Source organism: Pimephales promelas, chromosome 7 (assembly GCF_988280905.1).
Source record: "Pimephales promelas chromosome 7, fPimPro1.hap1.1, whole genome shotgun sequence".
Lineage (NCBI taxonomy): Eukaryota > Metazoa > Chordata > Actinopteri > Cypriniformes > Leuciscidae > Pimephales > Pimephales promelas.
Window position 1 is genome coordinate 34,872,163 of NC_142775.1, and position 20,581 is coordinate 34,892,743.

General features: G+C 35.9%; 1 protein-coding gene across 5 annotated transcripts in view; it reads left to right on the top strand.

Moving 5' to 3' along the window:
- The window catches only part of pde1a (phosphodiesterase 1A, calmodulin-dependent), a 103,167-nt gene that overhangs the window by 64,343 nt on the left and 18,243 nt on the right, over positions 1-20,581 (top strand). For all 5 annotated transcript variants that reach the window (XM_089133379.1, XM_039683491.2, XM_089133380.1 and 2 more), the window contains 2 exons: positions 12,284-12,397; positions 18,814-18,996. In XM_089133379.1, coding sequence (XP_088989505.1) covers positions 12,284-12,397; positions 18,814-18,996 — 297 coding nt within the window. The remainder of the gene's footprint in view (positions 1-12,283; positions 12,398-18,813; positions 18,997-20,581) is intronic.

A 20,581-nucleotide genomic window follows, 5' to 3' on the forward strand; every position in this document is an offset into this window, starting at 1 on the left:
ATCCAGTTTAAACAGCTCATTAGTCCCTGTACAGACTTCAGAAGGATCCCAACGTTAAAAACAAGTGGATGTTCTTTTAATGGCGTCCCACATCCCGTCAGAGGACTATATGTTTGTTCAGAGCATTTTGTTTTGTCAGCAAAGCACAGTGTAATGGAGAGTTCACAAAAAAAAAAAAAAAAATTTCTGGACTGATGAAGTTGGATCACAAACTATCACATAAAATGATTTCAATGCTTTGTCTGTAAATGACGGTTTTTATATAAATAATATTTTCAAAACACTGGGCGTTGATGGTGTTTCCGATGTAGTGACGTTAGCCAATCATAACAGTGGCCATTTACTGACAAGTTTTAAAGGATCAGAATGAAAGTTAAAAATAATTGTTTTTGCAAAGCACTTTAATAACATTATAAATGGGAATAAATAAATTCTAAAACCTCAAGGGGGAAAAATCCATGTCATGACCCCTTTAACACGTTTAGCTGACAGCCTTGCTTTTTTAGTCCAATTTCTTGAACATCAGGTAAAGTCATCCACATCCCCTAAAGGCTGGGATTTATATCGCTTGTGGAGAGAGATGGGGAGATGTTTAACTGAGATAGTCTTAGCCAGTAAATCAGTGCCCTCCATGCTGCCAAAACACAGCTAGACTGATGTTACCACGCATTTAGAGCTTCAGCTTAACTGCTTCAAATGGGAACCCAAGAGGTTCGTTTACAACCTAGTGTAAACCAACCTGTCCTGCAGGCATTAAGATGTGGCTTCAGTGCATGGAGGACTGGAGAATCTGAGGCTTGTGAAAAACGGGATGTTTGTTTAATCAGAGCTCTGCTTGGCTCTAAAAATTGCTCACCGCAGATCACAGCAGACTGCTTGTGTTAGCACGTCAAGAGGGCCTGCAGTCTTCTAGTCAAATCCATGCACACAAAATCTTGGAGGGATTGGGGTCCTCTTGTAGCAATTGCAAGATGTATGTGGTTCTCCAACTTTTTTGTTCAGGCCCCCCTTTAAACCATTAAAAAATCTGTCATTTCACAAAAATGTTCAAAAATGGAAAGATTTATGAATTGATGTATGTGTAATGTCATTGAATCATTAAAATATATATCAGTAAGAGAGAATATAATTCAGTGATGCTTTGGATGAACAATATATAATCAGTGAGCTCTTTCGACAGCGCCTAACAAGCTCAGCTTCTTGTAGCCTACGTTATCTTACGCTGAATGGCAAGCAACTCCTATGTTTGGCTTCTTCAGACGATGACAATAAGTCTACGGTCTGAAGAAGAATGAATCAGTGGAATTGGCATTCAGTGCCGCTTTGTACAGGCAGAGCGCCAACTGCTATTCAAGCACTTGAGCGCTGTTGCGATGGCCATTTTCTTTTTTCTTTTTTTTTTACAATTTTTTATTCATTTTATTCTGCTGATCTCCTGTGCCCCCCAGCAGTACCTGAGCTGTGCCCCACACTTTGGGAACCACTGATTTAAATATGTTATTTTATCAAGTTTGAATGTGCAAGTAAAGAGCAAAAATTGGTTGCACTTTATTTCGATAGTCGCTTTAGACGTTCTACTAATTATAAGTAACTTTTCAACTACATGTCAACTAACTGTCATTAGAGTATTAGTATATTATAGACTGTCAGGTTATGGTTAGGTGTTAGGCTTTGGGTTAGGAGAATAAGTTTACTTGTAGTCGCCAAGTTACTTATAGTCAGTTAAATGTCTGTTGGGGGACCAACAAAATAAAGTGTTAGCAGATATTAAGCTGACAGTCTACTAATACTCTAATGACAGTCAGTTAACATGTAGTTGAAAAGTTACTCATAGTTAGTAGAATGTCTAAAGTGACTATCGAAATAAAGTGTTACCCAAAAATTAATTAGTGTTTAAAAAAAAGCATATAAAAGTAGTATATAAAATAATTGATATAATAATAATGTGTTATATAATATAGATGTATGAATGTAATTTTATTGTAAAGAGAACTTGAGGTTTGGTAAACTAAAAATGTAATGATGATAATTAAATCATGACGGATAAATGGTTGTTATTATTTTTTTAGTAAAGGTTGAGTATTGGTAAACTAAATATGTAAATAATAATCATCACTGTAAAAAAATATTTTCAAGATTTTTTATCACAACATATTTTCTTTTGTCAAATCAACTTTATAATAATTTATTTAGTTGAGATAACTTATTATTTTGAGTTTCTGATGATTAAATTAATCTCCTTCATTGTATTAACTCACTTTTTCCAGTTCAATCAACTTAAAATTTTAAGGCAACCCAGGTGACTTACTTTTTTAAGTTAAACCAACATTATTTTTTACAGTGTAGTAATCACAACATTTTTTCTTTTGTCAAATCAACTTAAATCATTTATTTAGTTCAGATAACATATCATTTTGAGTTTCTGATGATTAAACCATTCTCCTTTATTGTATTAACTCACTTTTTCCAGTTCAATCAACTTAAAATTTTAAGGCAACCAGGTTACTTACTTTTTTAAGTTAAAACATCATTATTTTTTTACAGTGTAGTAGTTAGTTATTAGTATTATTAGTAGTACTATAGTAGTAGTAGTATTTATATGTTATATATATGTTATGTTATATATGTTATATGCTATTTATAGTATTATTATTATTTTACAATATAGACATGCTAGGGATTATATTAGCCATGTGTATGTTATTAATGAGCCATCATTCAAGTGCATGACTCATGGTCAGTATTAAATTTACCAGTATCTCAAGGTTAATTTAAAAAATGGACATACGTATGATGACAGTTCACCTTTCTCCAAGTCTTCGCCTGTGTTCACAATCTGTCTATTAATACATTTGGTAAGCGGTGTTGGTGTCAAGGGAGGAGAATTTGTGACAATATTTTCCCTGTTGCCTAGGAACTTTGATGGAACCGAAAGTTAGCGGCGGGATATCTGTGAAATCAGAGAACAAGTCCATTTATTTGTCAGAATCAATGGGCCGGGAAACTGCTCATGTCCGACACACATTACACATGCGATTGTACTTAAAAGGAGCTGATTTGCATCTCTGGACTCATCACACACTCACTCTTCCCCACCTCTCTAATTATTCTCAGGTCTGTGAGCAGTCCTATGGGTGCCATATTTGTGGAATGAGGAATTTAGAGCTGTCTGAGAGGCTGCTAGAAAGTCCTTTATTTCTTTCCATCGTGAGCCCTCGCTGGGTCCCTCGAGGGACCGTCAGTGACGGCAGTGGCTCTTGAGTTTTGGACGTTTGTGTGTAGAATGGCACAGCAAGCTCATGGGAAAATGTTTGAGGTTGACCTTCCTCGTTACTTGTGTGACTGGGGCACGATGGCCTGCCGGCTGCCAGTGCCAGCGTCTCACTGGGCCGCTGTTAGTGACTACGAGAAACATCCCCTTCGCTCTTTCTCCAGGGCATTCTCATGCACCCCTGGAAAACAAACTCTTCTTGAAAAACTCAAAGCAAACTTCCAGGGTTTGTTTTGTTTTGCCATTTCGAATCTGACCTGGGTGGATACACTGTGAGCTATGAAAAGCCTGGATGGTTTTAGATTTGGAAAAGGGCTGGAGCTGGATGCAACAGGGTCCCCGAGGAACTTTCGGACTGGGTTGACGGAGCAGCACGTTACTCAATGGGAATCTAAAAAAGCCCCAACCCAGCTTGCTTTAACATGTTTTTGCTTCTGCTGTAGAGGTATAGCGGTGCGGGTTTATTTTATTCGTTTCCAGACAGGCTTTTTTTAAATGCTTGTTTTTATTTCCATGCACTCTCAGTGGTCTGAAGACCCTTCCCTGTACACTGTGTCAGGGGCCATGGCAAAGTCTCCAAAAATACAGTCAGTCTAAGTGCCTGTACTCTGAAACCACTCGACAGTATGGTGTCTGCCAACCAGCCAGACTTTATCTCGTGTTTTTCAGCTAAGTTTGCAGTCACACAGCTCTTTGGAATGCTTGATTCTAATTGGTCGATTCCAATGTTCTGTCAGATATTTCTGTTGAATTATCACTAGACCAGAGAAGATGGCACATGTGCCATATGAGCCTCGTAAACCATGGCGCCATTGCATCACTTAAAGATATTTACAACGGTCTGTAGTAGCCATTTACCATAAATTTGATTAAGTGTTGTCACTAAATTGTCAGCAACTTCTTTTACAGAACAGCTATTTTATTGGTAGCAGACTCCACATCAATGTTATTTTAGAATTATTTAGATTTTGATTTAGCTTTAATGTTTTATTATTTTTTTTATTATTATTTTGTTATTAATTATCATTTATGTTTTATTTTATTTCATCTTCAGATCAACATTTTTGATCGATTTAGTTTGCAAAAACAGCACTTCTTATTGCACTCTCCATAATGAATGTCATGTAAAATGTCACTTGAGTTTATTTGTGTTCTTAGCTGAAAGATTGCATGTATTGTAGCACAAACTAACTTTCATCTCAGCTATTCATAAAACAAACACATCCACTATTAGTCACATTAATCTTTTTTGTTAAATACCAAAAAGATAATATATTAGTGACTACACTGTGTGGAAATATGTTGAAAAATAGCAGTCATGCAGTGATTTTTGCTAATTTTCTGATAATGACCAGTGTTTTTATCATGTTTAAGGCACACTGCGCATTGTGCCCTAGTATACTTTTTTACAGTATTTCTGTAGGTAAGCTCTATACTTATATATTGTGCTAAATATACCAAATATCTGCATGCAATGCCTCAATGACCTCAATGATCTACTACATTTGCTAAAATGTCCAATATGAAACAAAGCTCACTGCACCAGAGAATGTCTAATTGAAGAGAATTGGCACTGGTTGGTTACTTCCAGGTTCTGGACTGGCTGCAGTAACGCGTCTCTGTCCATGCGGGGGCGCTAACGGTCGAGTGCAGAATGAATGGGACGGGAGTCAATGGGGTTTCACCCCCAGAAATCCACTTTTCTCAGGATGTAATTTTTTGTCAAGTAATTTGAAAGTTGCATTCAAAAGGGAGGGCTAAGAAAATACACTCATCTGAAAATTGCATTTTTAAGTTCACTTATCTGTTCTAAAATGTGATGACGTCACACAATAGCAGAATGCTAGCGTGTTCCGGCCAACAACAGCCTAACCTGTAAGAAATCGAAAGGACATAAGTACTCGCTCATTCGACTTTTGGCCTATAATCTATATTGAACTTGCGGAATCAACAATACAATCTATGTTGATTCAACGACAAGCAGGTGAAAGAGACACATTTAGCCGTTTAGCCCCATAGACTCCCATTCATTCTGCACTCGCCCGCGATCACCTCCAGTGGAATTCTAATGGAACTGCAACCAAGGTGATGCACAATGGGGCTAATAGGAAGTGCCAAGGCTCTCCGTTAGACAGGCTCTGGCTGCACTGAGTGCTGTATCCCATAATGCAATGTGCCTGATTTGACCTTCCAGTGTTATGAATGATTAACTATTTCTTGGCTCACTTTCTGGATACGTGTGGGTTTTTTTTTTTTTTTTTTTTTTTACATACTAAAAGTAGCCAATATAAAGTATATATTGCATCGTATTCAGTCCACTAGCATTTTAAAAAGTATGCTTTGAATCCACTGCACATTACTTTAGATAAAAGTGGCTGGCAAATATAATGTGTGCAAAATTCAGAGGAGAAATTAGAGTACGCAGGTCGTATATCATCTAAGCGAGCAGCGCATGGAGGTTACAGGCTCTGCACTCTTGCTGTCTTCAATGTTAAACACACTCTTACAGGCTTCATGTGAATGCTGATAAGCACAACAGCTGTTGTGGGGGGACCAGAGGGAGGGTGATGCACTCAAGGCTCTGCATCACGTTACATTTCTGTCATATTAAATGTCATTTACCAAGGGTTCAAAAGTTTGACACCACAGATTTGCTACTGTTGTTGTTGCTTTCTTCCATTGAAATTCGAGATGTTTTTTGGACCTCAAATAATGCTGGATCACGTGATCATCATGCTTTGTTCATGTCAGCATCAGTGCTGCTGTCATTAAAACAGAGTGTCAGGGAATACTGTATACTGTACTCCTTTCTAACAGCTTGTGCCAGGACAAGCCCTTTTTTGCCATTAAAAACTACTTGTCAGGATTTACTAAAGATAAAGAGTGAAAAAATAGTGCTGAAAAGGCGTGGACTTGGTTATTTTTTTAGGAGTTAGTAGGAGTATTTTTGTTGGACATGGTATATTGTTAGAGTTTCCCTTTCAGACGCAAAGTTTATGGGAGGAGATATTTGCGCTAGTCAATTTACTGGTACTTGCGGAAACAAAAAAACTTAATCGAAAGTTACAAAAACAGAGTTTATTTCGAAAAATGTCTTTAAAATCATGAGAAACATTTTATTGAAGTTCGGTTTGTTAGGTGAAACAGTGTTTAGATGGAATGAAACTTAGATAAATAATAGAGCTACAGTATATTGTGATGAACTGTAAATGCCCTCCTGCTGTAGTGCTGTGTGGTTATCATTGTTTGGAAAGTCCTCCCCGCTGGATCCGGCTGAACATATGTGATAATTATACACACAGTGACAATCATGGGTGGGTAGGTGTGTGATGCACAGTTACACACCCTTCTCCTCTCCATTTTTCTTGGTAAATCAACGTGGTAAATCACCATCAGGGAGTGAAGGAATGAGTATCCCCACAATGTTTCCAAAGTCCTTATCTTTCTCCTACCCTTTTCCTCAGCCACTCTCCACCAGTCAGATGGAGTCCATCTCCCTCACGCGCTTTCATGCACTCCAGGTAAAAATAGGCCCTGATAGGTTGACATGTCACTCCAGAGCTGTTCGAGCTCCCAGAACCAGATTCTGCCTTCATTTATACTCGATAAACCTGCTGCATCTTTATTGACATTACCCATTTTGGTAACACTTTATAATAACTGCACGCTATTAATCATTAGTTAAGCATGAGTAAACAGTTAATACATCATTTATAAAACATTAATAGACATTAATATGCAGTTTATAAATATAGCTATACATGCTTTTTTCTTGATTTATAAGCATATCTATAATGCGTTTAATGATTGTATTTTCATACTTTGTTAATGATCAATTAATAATTTCTAAATGAAGTATAACATTATTTGCAAACCAGTTGTTTAAGAGTTGTCAGTCATTTATAAGACCACTTAGAAAGTGTAAGTAAATGTAGTAAATACAGGTAGTTATAAAGCATTTATTAGTGGTCAGTTAAGTATTTTTGTGAGCTAATCTAAAGTGAAGACTATTCATGCTTTGTAAAGCATTTATAAAGGTGATTTAAAGACTCGTCAATCTTCGAAACAGTAAAATGTAACAAACACAACACAGTGATACAGAACATATAAATATTTAACAGCCTTTAAAAATGCTTTACAAGGCATGACTAGTCCTCACTTTAGATTAGGTCACAAAAATAGTTAACTGACCACTACTAAATGCTTTATAACTACCCAAATTAATCCTTAATTACAGCATTAATACATGCTAATAAAGCATTTATTAACACATTAAGTAACCATCACTATATGTCTGAATAATAAGATGTATGAATGTACATTTAAATAGTTTATTAATCATTTACTTACTCGCTCTAAGTAATCGTATGAACCACGGACAACTCTTAAATAACTGGTTTATAAAAAATGCAATTCTTCATTTAGAAATGATAAATTGATCATTAATAAAGGAAAAAAAATTAAACAAATTATAGATATGCTTTTAAATCAAGAAGAAAGCATTTATAGCTGTATTTATGAACTGCTTATTAATGTCTATTAATGCTTTATGAATGATGAATTAATGGTTTATTCATGCTTAACTAATGATTATTAGCGTGTACTTATTATAAAGTGTTACCCACATTTTTTATTTATTTAATGTATATCAGTTTTTTTTATTTAATGTATATTCAACCTTTAAATGTTATTATAATTTCTCCTATCCCAGCATAATAGAGTGGTGTAGGGATGACTTCTTTTTTAAATAGGTAATGGGAACATTAACGCCCATTACCTTTACGGGCGAAACGTGCATGTCATGAGCTCCGGTCCAGATGTAAATATGTGTCGAACTGCAGTATCAGTTTGAGGCAGAATCAGACCGAGAAAGCTGTGATGAAGAGAGTCAAACAGAACCTCACCACACACGGCTCTTACTAAACGTTTCTGAATGATAATTTGCTACATTTTTTAACTTTATACATGTTTGTTTTACACAATAGCATCTGACTGGCAACAATAGCAACTGACTGGCTACTAATGTTATACTCAAACAGCATTGGCATTAGTTTACGTTCTTGATCAAATCGAAAACAACGTCATAAAGCATACAGTATATACATGAAAAATACATTTAAAACATTAGTACTTATACAAAATTCAGGTCCATAATGTTTGTACGCATTTGTCGTAGACACAAAATAGCATAACTAGTAGCTATAAAGCCAGCAATGGCATTTGAAAAAAATAAAACACAAGGCTACATCTGGAATTATACATGCAAATACATTTAAAATGATGAAGTCTTAGCCTACTTACAGGTTGTGGCCCAACAACTGCTGCCTCTGGTTTTAAAGTTGGAACTGCTTCATGTTTTAGTAACAGTTTCTTGTTGAATCCAGTGTGGAAGATTCTGGAAGCTGTCTTCCGTAAAATGCGCAGCACAGAGAGCTAGATTACGATCGTCACTTTCAGGAGGATAATCAAACATAAATTGTATCCATTGTTGACGAAGTACAGCGTCCGTGGGAAGCTCGAACACAGAAGACCTGACAGCTGGGTGAACACAACACACTCAAAAGAGCCACAGAAATATGCGCATGCCCTTTTCTGCATTTTCCGGAGGGAGGGTTGATGCAAATGTGTGGGTTAGTGACGTCTAAACCCAGCTGTAGTCCCAATCGAGTCGTTTTTGTAGGCAATATACTTCCCGATTATTAAAAGACGATATCTCTGCTTACACTAAAATTTCAGTGCTGCAACTTTGCAGATACTGTTCATGCATCAACAGCAACATTACACACTATTTAAAATGAAAAAAGTGAAATCGTAGTCAACAGTCAAGCAGTCAAAAGTTTGAACTAGCAATCAAATAAGGCGCTTTGGCGGGATACAAATTTGCGTTGGCGGCCGCCAAAAAAATGTCATTGCAGGACAACCCCTGCATTAGTTGTCAATGTGTGTGTCAATCAATACCATTACCCCATACAACTGGCGTGTGATTTAGGCAGCATGAAAGCCAACTTGCAACAAATGATTCGTAAAATTTTCACAATTGTAACGAGTAACTAGCAGAACATTAAAAAAATATCAAAGTAAAAGTATTAAATTCATCGAAAATATCTACTGAAGTAAAATTAGAAGTATGAGAAAAAAAACAATATTCTATTGGAGTACAGATACAGCCTTTTAGTACTTAAGTAGTTCTACTTCGTTACTATACACCTCTGCTGGCACCAGACTTGCCCTCCAATGGGTCCTCACCCATGAGTTTAAGATACACTCATTCCAATTACAGGGCCTTGTTGTTATTTTCAATCACTAACTCTCCGTGTCGGAAATTGGTAATTTGCGCGCCTGCTGCCTTCCTTGGATGTGGTTGCCGTTTCTCAGGCTCCCTCCCCGAAATCGAACCCTCTTTCCCCGTTACTCGTGGTCACCGAGGTAGGCGCCGAATGTACTATAGAAAGTTGACTTGAGTCGTCGCCACCACGGAGAATACAAATATAAGTCATCCCTGCACCACTCTACATGTATATCCATTTGATGGTTATTTTGCCAGGCAAATGTAAGCTTTTCGATTTGATCAAAACATTGCTCTGTTCTTTTAAGGTCCTTTTTAAGGGCTATCTTTCAATAGTCTAATTGGTGGCTGTCTTTCTTAAGGAACTTTAGGAGAAACATCTGAGAACTCATTTTGTTTCCTGGGCAATGAAAGAGACACCTCTAAATAATATTTTCCTCTGGGTAGCAAAAAAACAAAAACATTTCTGTCATTATATCTTGTTTCTTTTTCTCTGTCATAAAGCATTTCTTACCCCGGCTCTCAGTTTGAGGTGATGAAGTCCAGTAATTTGACAAAAGCGTCATGTTAAACGAGCCTCACTAGGAATATCAAACCCGCATTTTCACAGGAACATCATAAAATATTCTAAGGGTAATTCATTCTTTCCAGTCACATCCTTGACAGATAAATTGCAATGAATGCAAGAACTAGCTTGGCTTTGAGCGCGCTTTTTTTCTGTGATGATTTGCCTCATTTTCACATTAGATGTTTTCTGATCCACCTCAGACTACAATCAGAGTCAGACATCATTCCAGATCCTATCGTGACGGGAATTGGAAATAGCTAGAAAATGATGTCAGGCCAGACTAGTCATCAAAACTGATACAAACAACATGCTCTGTGTTAAGTGTTGTTTCTCAGTTTTTATATTATACTGTTTGCAGTAGTTTCATCAGTAATTGCAGTTTGTTTTCGTGCTGTTGTTTGTCTTTCATCCTGCAATGGCACCTCTGAGGCAGGATGAAGTTTAGGCGTACATGTTAGCAGTTTGAGTTTAGACGTACGTGTTATCTCAATAGCACGCTAAAGGAATGAGTGCTTATTTCATTGCTATGCTAGAGACCACTGTCATAAACAAAAGAGTGGCCGGTGATTGAAAGCAGACATTAATCAGAAGACATTTGGCCATTCTGAGATATAACAATGCCAATTTGTCAGATTAATAAGTGTTACTTATCTTGCTTTACATAATCTGTGCTATATACCAGAGAAGTCTTGTGCATGTGTATCTGATTTTCAATCAGACAGTTATTTCTTTTAAAGCCACAAATAACTGCCGAAGTATAAACCCTTGTTTTTGTGCAGTGAGTGATTGACAGGTGAGTGGGCGGTACTTCAGTGTTGTCTGGGTATCATCAGAATGGATTAGCATTTACCTTACCAATGAAATACACATGGCACATGTGTTTTCAACAACCTTCAAATGTGGTTGAAATGGGTGAATCTTGGGGTATTTTGGGTCTCGAGTACCTAGTGTTTTCCCGTTTCAGTGGGTTTCCATAAACTGGTGATAAGATTTGAGATAATATGTGGTAAACCCCACAGAGATGGCAATATCTGAAATCATTTTTCAGTCCCCATGAGGAAAACAGCTTATAATTCATACAGAAAGTTTTTTGAAAATATAAAAATGCAGAAAGGTTTCTGTTGATGGGTTGGTTAAGGGGTTAGGGGATGATTATACAGTTTGTACAGTATAAAAACCATTATGTCTATGGAATGTCCCCGTAAAACATGAAAAGTGTGTGTGAATATTGTGTAAAATAAGATTTTAAAGGGATAGTTCTGTCATTATTTACCTGTATGATTTGATTGTATTAATATTATATTACATTGAAATATTTGGTGGGTCATTTTTATTATGGTGTATTTATATTTATGTATTTTCTGTGCTTTCATCTTGTTGCAGTGTGTAAATCATTCACAGGCTATCATTTTCAAGGAGCGATAAGAGGGATATTGTTCAGAAAACAAGGAATGGGAGGCAGTGTGTGATTGGATTACATGGAATTCATTACTCTCAAATGTTAACTTTGTTTTTGACCTAAATATTTACAGAGTTACCTCACATCAACTCTGCCAAGATATTTGCTGTGCTTATTCAAAATACAAAAAAATCTTATTGTGAGTGCCATGAAAGATTAACCGAGCGTAGCGTTTTGGCACATGAGATTTGATGATTAAGATGCTGATGAATTGTAATCCTTTATTATATTTGTTTAATGCTGTTTGTTTTCTTGTGGGTGTTGAATTGGCGGTGTCTGTCTCAATTATCCATTTTGTTTCTTTCATAAAACAGATACTGTCATGGATATGTTTTAATTATCTTTGTGTGTGTGTGTGTGTGTGTGTGTGTGTGTTTATTGTATTCTTTTAAGGAATAATTCACACAAGAATGAAAATTTGAATCATCATTTACCACCCATGTCATTACAAACTCATATGAATTTCTGTCAGTGCTGTTTTTTTGTTTTTTTTTCTCTACAATAAAAATAGACGATGATGTGGAGTTTGGAGCCAAACTCAGGAGAAAGTTATACAGGTCTATGAGGTTGAAAAAATGATGTTTAAAAAAAAAATTCCTGTTACAAATAGTGTAATGTCAAAGCAAAACATCAGTGCTTTCAGATCAGATGGTGAATTTTCATGAATTGAAGCTCTGACTGATTTTTTTTTCCCTGCAGATTGAGATGTCTGGTGAAGCAGCTGGATAAGGGGGAGGTGAATGTCGTAGATCTGAGGAAAAACATTGAATATGCCGCATCAGTTCTAGAGGCTGTGTACATCGACGAAACTAGGTAAGTGAATATTTGCCTTTCACAGTCCCAGTATGGGCTTGAAATAAGTGACGCTCTTTAGTTCTTTAGACTATATGCTATCTGAGATTGGTTTTAACCACTGGTGGTGGCATGTGACAGCGGGCCACTTTGTAAAAACAATCGAAATGCTCGACAGCTGCAGTACAGTATGCCTGTAGCTATGCGTGTGTGGGTTATAATTAAGATAATCACTGCTTGAAATTTCTGCAGTCACTTTCATTTTGGCATATGAGCTCATTTAATCTTTTAATTTATTTAATGTCATTGTAAAGTGTTGCCATTACGCACATATCAGTTTAGCTTCTACCAAGGCGATTTATAACACTAGAGATTTGTGAGTTTGTAACACTTTAGTTTAGTGTAGTGGTCGACCGATATTTGGCATTTTTAAAATGTCTGCATCGGCCGATACGTTTTTCTGATTGGCCGATGTGTTGGAAGCGGGACTTTTATTTTGACGGCGCTGCAGACTTTTATTTTTACGGGCGGCGTAGCACCTGAGAAGAGAACGCAGCGACTGATCAGTCATCACACACATATGTGTGTGTTTAATGGGTGATTCTTCAATTAGGGGAACTTTTATGTCCCCAGGTTATACATTCATGTTAAAAATACAATATTATAAAATAAACAGTTTAGTTATTTAAAATTATATTTGTTGTACCACGAAAAAATGTTATACACAAAAATCAGTATGATTTCCATTTTTAAAATTATTTTCATCACTAATATTTGGCTATTCAGGCCTTGTCCCCAACCCAGACTTCAAAACTTGTCTGCTCTGAAAATGTGATAAAATGTAATCAGTTCATTAAACAATTACAATATATGTTTAAACAGTAACTTTAAAAGGCACTTGATGCATAATTCGGGTTAATATCTGTGCAATTTGTGAATATTTTTAACAATTTAGTATTGTCCACAACAATACTGTCATTACCGCAACAGTCTATAATTACAACAAGGATATTTCTGAGGGTGAGACTTGTTTATGCCGTAACCATGGAAATGAAGACTAGAAGTGGAGCACATGTCAGCCATGAAAGAACAGTGAAATTTGATGTCTGAAAAAGTAAGTTATTTAATCTTGAATTCTTTCTGATCATGGAGTAGACTTATTCAGCGTCATTACCATACATGTTGTAGCAGCAATATTTTGATACATTTATATATACATTCATGTGATTTATGTGTATTTAAAGTTTTTTGTACTAGCTGTTGAGTAATGTTAGCAAAACCATGACCTAGCATCTTTTTTTCCTGAAAAAAATTAAAAATATCATTACCGCAACACGTCATTACCAACACACAACTTGTTGTGATGGTAATGACAAGTGATGGTGGTAATGACATGTTCCGTGTCACTATCTATATCATATTGTGTGTTTATTAATTAAGTTAAAGAAGCATAATACTGTGGTTTTACAGTGAAACTTAAGTGATAGGTCTTACTTCATAAAACAATTTTTTCTTATTTTTTTAACCAGAATGGCTTCCAAGAAATCAACAGAAAGGTCTAGAGATTATAGAAAAAAATTGAAGGGAGATCCTGTAAAATATCAGCAGTATGTTTACAGAGAAAAAGAAAGAGACAAAAGAAGAAAAGAAACAGGAAAGCTTAAAGTAATCTCACACTTTAAGGCATTTTTCCACTACACAGTACCAGCTCGACGGTGTTAGGGCTACCACTCATAAGCAGTGTGGAACCTGTGTTAGGCTGGGTCCATACGTTGCGGTCCCTACAGTGACGGGAGTGTGTGATGCAAATCACGCACGCCAATTACATTGGCTCGTTCAATAGTACTTGAAGAACATAGGCTCTCTGGCGCGATCCCCATTCAGTCAACAGTCGACAACGTCCTCCGTTCCCTCCTTCAGGGAACGGTGGGTTGCATACGCAACCAGGGCGATTTCTTTTAACAACACTCACCAAAAGTCATTATTTTAAGCCTTTAAATTTGCTTTACGTATCAGTGCACTTTTCATTTATGTCATTACCAAAACACTATGTCATTACCAGAACAGTACGTCATTACCGCCACGTTGCTTAATTTACAGCAAATGTACCTTTAAAAATGTTTTATGTTCAATCCTGAGGTGCTACATGAAAAGCCTAATAAAATACTCATTCACCTATTCAAAGAAAAAACATCTAAAATTAATTTTCCAGAAATTAAACAAAAGTGTGCTTTGACGAACACAGAAAAATACTTTTTTATGGTAAGAACAAGAAAATATCCGTAATTCGCTGAGTGGAAACATTTTGTTTTTTATACGCATTGTTAAAGGTTAAAACTATTTGCAAGATAAATGAGTTTAAATGATCTCCTTGATACATTCTGTGCGTTATAAGACTTTTTGATGTTGTGATGGGAATGACATTTTGAAGTGCCAGTTGACAAATAGATATAAAATACTCAAATAATATTTAAGCTCAGTTGCGGCCATTATTATATCTTTACATCAAAACATGTAAACATTGTCTTGACATAATTCTAACAAAATTTAACCAAATTTCATTAATCAAAATCTAAGATGGCAAAATAGCCCCCAATTGAAGAATCACCCAGGTGGTATGAATAAGTTTTGGCACCCATGCTAAAGTTGCCTAAAAAGAGGAATAAAAAATCATCTTTTGGATATTGATCTTAATGCCTTAATTAGAAAAATGAGGAAAACTCCAACCTTTAAGGACACAAATTTTCTTTGTGAATGAATAATGTATCATAAATAAATAAATGTTTTTCCTTAAAATACAGGGTGCATAAGTCTGGGCACCCCTATGCTAAATTCCCATAGAGTCAGGCAGATTTTTTTTTTTTTAAAAGCCAGTTATTTCATGGATCCAGGATAATATGCATCCTGATAAAGTTCCCTTGGCCTTTGGAATTAAAATATCCCCACATCATCACACACCTTCCACCACACCTAGAGATTGGCATGGTTTTACTTCAGTTAGCCTAATAGCTGGTTGGATTTGCATTGAAAGATGATCTTATGGAAAGTACCCCATGCCAATCTCTAGGTGTGGTGGAAGGTGTGTGATGATGTGGGGACCTGTATTTTAAGGAAAAACATTTATTTATTTATGATACATTATTCATTCACAAAGAAAATTTGTGTCCTTAAAGGTTGGAGTTTTCCTCATTTTTCTAATTAAGGCATTAAGATCAATATCCAAAAGATGATTTTTTATTCCTCTTTTTAGGCAACTTTAGCATGGGTGCCAAAACTTATTCATACCACTGTATATATATAAATATCGGCTTTATATTGGCCATCGGCCACCCTGCTCTCACAAACATCGGCATCGGCCATCAAAAAACCCATATCGGTCGGCCACTAGTTTAGGGTCCAACACTATTAACTAGTTGCTTATAAGCAGCATGCATGTTGCTAGGATATTGGCTGTTTAGTAGTTCTTACAGTATAAAGCACACATTATTGTCTTATTCTGCTTGGCCATATTCTAAATCTCTTAATAAACTTAACAACTACCTTACTATACTATTATAACTTACTAAAGCTGTCAGCATTTGCACAGGTTTGCGTTTGTCAACTTTTCCCCCAAAATTTTTCAAGGATTGCGTACTCGAGTGACCAGGCACTGTTATTGTGCGGATGAGCGGGTTATGGGTTTTCTCTTCGAACTGTGTTGTGTAAACGGCACCTAAGTTAATAACTAATGATCTTTGCATTGGAAGTGAATAATCAAAGCTAACTTTAGCTGGACATTAACTTTATTCTAGGGCTGCTGTAAAGCCAAAACAATCTCTGTTACTTTAATTTCCTATTATCACTGTAAAGCTGCTTTGAAACAGTCCATATCGTTAAAAGCACTTTATAAATGAAGGTGACTTGGCTCGACTATTAATAAGCAGTAATTAGGAATTTGAGGCAAAATTCTTAGTTAATACTAACTTGTGAGAATTGGACCCTAATCTAAAGTGTGACCATGACTTGTGAGACCATGAGAAAATATTTTACAGTTCAGCTTTGTGTTTTTACACATTTTAATGAACATAGCATAAAATCCTGTGCAACTGTGCACCAATGAAACACAATAAATAGAATGAAAGATGTCTGATTGTCTTTATATTTTTAGATTTAAGTTCTGATAAAAGTATAAAATGCCAACAGATAAAAACTTTATTTTGCACTATTTAGACAATATTAAATCATGTCTCAAAAAGGTACAGCACTTTTCAAAAGTTTGGGGTTTAAAGGTATGATTTTTAAAAGAAATGAATGCTTTATTCAGCACCAAATCAGCAAATTAGAATGATTTCTGAAGGATCATGAGATTTCTGATAAGACTTGAGTAATGATGCTGAAAATTATAATAATAAAGCATAAAACAGCTATTTTAAATTGTAATAATATTTCACAGTATTACTGTTTTTACTGTATTCTGGTCAAATAAATGCTGCCTTGGTGAGCAGAACAGACATATTTCAAATGACCTGAAACATTTCAACTATACATGGAATCTGCTTTTAACATATTTTACAAAAATGAGACGAACGGCATCCTACGGTATATATGGATTTATTGGGTCAATCCTGACTGTTGGATGATCATGATTGAAATCTCTGATTTTAACATTTCTTTCCTCTCATGCAAGGATGCAGCTAGATTTCTTCAGAGCTACTTGGTTCTCTCTCAGTCTCAGTTTTACCTTTTTGTTTTACTTTCATGGGCTCATGGAAAAGGGGCAACATGTATAAATGGTATTATTGTTCAAGCATTCTCATGTCTATCTCCAGCAGTTAGAAGGAGGTGTTTGACGCTCGTCTGAAGTGTGCTCATGTTCCTCATCTAGCTCCCCGCGGAAGTCAGTGTAGCTGTGAGTCCCATGAGGCCCTTGATCCTAATTAACCGAGACCTAAAGCTCTGTCGCTCTGTTGTGCTTCACACTGACGTGTACAGAGCGCTAGCGTCGTCCCACTAGAGCCCTGCCAGCCTCTCGTTTGATGGACTTGTGTTTAGACAGACTCGGCTATGGCTAATTACGTTTTCCTAATGACAGGCACAGGATGTATTGCCATGGTAGCAGCTTTGAGCAATTTTAGCTTGTTACTGGAAGTCAGAGAATATTTGTTATGATAACATGTCGCATTTCCTGCGCCGGTCGGGCTGCCTGCGTAAGACAACAGTCGCTATTCTTTCTGCCGCATTCATTTCTCAGGAAAAGCTTGTTTATTTAATCTTGTGCCAGTTGCTTATGCTACTTCAGCATTGAAGGCTGGCTTTTTCTCTAACAGGGCAAGGGCAGGATCAGTCACGGCACTATGAGAAAATGAGCAAGTGTCTGTGGAGATGTTTTCTTGCTTTCTATCTGCACATAAATATCACCTTCAGTGCAGAACATCAAGCAGGTCACGAAAACATGTACAGTTCACAATATACTGTATATTGTATTTTATCCCAGGTTTTATGTCAAAAGTAAGGAGGATAAGAATAATACAAATATTTTCGACATTAATAAATGTTTCTTGAGCAGCAAATCAGCATTTCAGAATGATTTCTGAATGATTTTCATTTTATTTTAAACATATGCACTCTTATACTCAGCAAATATGAATACAATATGAATCTGCTTTCATTCATTTATTTTAAAATTCAAATGCAATTTATACTGATGCATTCTCGTTTGATTTAAGAGTAAAATGCTAAAATATGGGACAAACTGAATCCTATGTGGATTTAACATGTCGATTCTGCCTTATGCAAGATGATCATATTTTGTTGTATCATAATTGAAAATGTAATAGTTTGTAATAGTTTAAAAGTAATAGTTTAAACTTTAAAACTAAAGAGCTGCCAGTACAAAAAAAGAAAAAAGTTTGAATTAGAATCAGTAAGATCATGCATGTAAACACACACAAATTGTTTGGAACTAAAAATGGGCTTTATTTTCTATGAACACATTTTTTTAATCTCTTTTGATTGGTGTGAAATATGACTGGGACATATTCTTGACAGATTTTGTGAAACTATAAAAACCTATTACAACCCACAGACAGAGCCAAAAATATATCCCCTAAACATAGTATTTTTAATCTCTACACATCGGTTATTGCATATCCCAGCGATTGTAACACCCACCGACGCACATTTGAATGTAGGCTGCAGACTCCTATGGGTTTTCCCATTCTGTAGTTCTGATTCCACTGATGTTCTTGTGACACTGCCACTAGAGCACAGATTCCCTGATGATCAGTATAGGTCAGACACATGCAGATATAGGTCAACCAGCCTATACGTTTGTCAATGGCCGATGCTGATTTTTATATTTAATATTATTTACTTTTATATATTTATTCAGTATTAATATTTGAAAACAAAATTATCTCTCCTGAATATCCTCTCTGAACATGTTTGCTCTTTTCTAGGCGGCTTCTGGACACCGAGGATGAGCTCAGTGATATCCAGGCAGACTCTGTGCCCATGGAGGTGCGAGATTGGCTGGCCTCCACCTTCACCAGGAAGATGGGAGTGGTGCGCAGACGGCCCGAGGAGAAGCCCCGGTTCCGCAGCATCGTTCATGCGGTTCAGGCTGGGATTTTTGTGGAACGGTATCTATTGATTTTGATAATGAAATACTTTCTTATAATGATTCACATTTAATAATAAATCCATTGTGATTTATTCTCTGTTAATCATTGTCAGTAACATTTTAGACAAAATACTGATATGATATTTATTAAAGTGATCACCCAAAAAAGAAAATTTAGACATCTTTTATTCACTCTGATGTCCTTTAAATGTCAGTTGAAGAAGGTTGGTAACCAAACAGTTGCAATTGACAGACTTCTATTGTATGAAATTCAAGAGGAACTAAGAATTTTTTGGATTCCATTCTTCAAAATATAACTTTTTGTGGACTTTCTTTAAAATTCTGAAGAACATTCTGTGGAATGAACATTCATTCAGGAAAACTATAAGAAAGATGGAAAGTCAGAATTGCGAGATATAAAGTCAGAATTGCGTGATATAAAGTCGCAATTGCGAGATATAAAGTCAGAATTGCGTGATATAAAGTCGCAAGTGCGAGATATAAAGTCAGAATTGCATGATATAAAGTCAGAATTGCGAGATATAAAGTCAGAATTGCGAGTTATAAAGTCAGAATTGCGAGTTATAAAGTCAGAATTGCTAGATATAAAGTCGCAATTGCGTGTAATAAAGTCAGAAATGCATGATATAAAGTCAGAATTGAGAGTTATAAATTCAGAATTGCGAGATATAAAGTCAGAATTGTGTGATATAAAGTCGCAATTCTGAGAAAAAAAGACAGAAGTGTGACTTTGTTTCTCACAATTGCGAGTTTACATCTCGCAATTCTGACTTTATAACACATAATTGCGAGTTTATATGTCGAAATTCTGACATCTTTTCTCAGAATTGTGAGATATAAACTCGCAATTGCGACTTATCAGGCCAATTCTAAGGGGAAAAAAAGACTAACTTTTTTCCCCCTCAGAATAGTTTAAATCTCACAATTCTGACTTTATATCTCGCAATTATGACTTTATAACTCTCAATTCTGACTTTATATCATGCATTTCTGACTTTATAACACGCAATTGCGACTTTATATCTAGCAATTCTGACTATAACTCGCAATTCTGACTTTATAACTCGCAATTCTGACTTTATATCTCGCAATTCTGACTTTATATCATGCAATTCTGACTTTATATCTCGCACTTGCGACTTTATATCACGCAATTCTGACTTTATATCTCGCAATTGCGACTTTATATCACGCAATTCTGACTTTATATCTCGCAATTGCGACTTTATATCACGCAATTCTGACTTTATATCTCGCAATTCTGACTTTCCATCTTTCTTATAGTTGTCCTGAATGAATGTTCATTCCACAGAATGTTTTTCAGAATTTTAAAGAAAGTCCACAAAAAGTTATATTTTGAAGAATGGAATCCAAAAAATTCTTAGTTCCTCTTGAATTTCATACAATAGAAGTCTGTCAATTGCAACTGTTTGGTTACCAACCTTCTTCAACTGACATTTATATTTACATCTCGCAATTCTGACTTTCCATCTCACAATTCTGAGAAAAAATGTCAGAATTGCAAAAAGTAAACTTACAATTGTGAGAAAAAAAGTCAGAATTGTGAGATAAAAAGTCGCAAT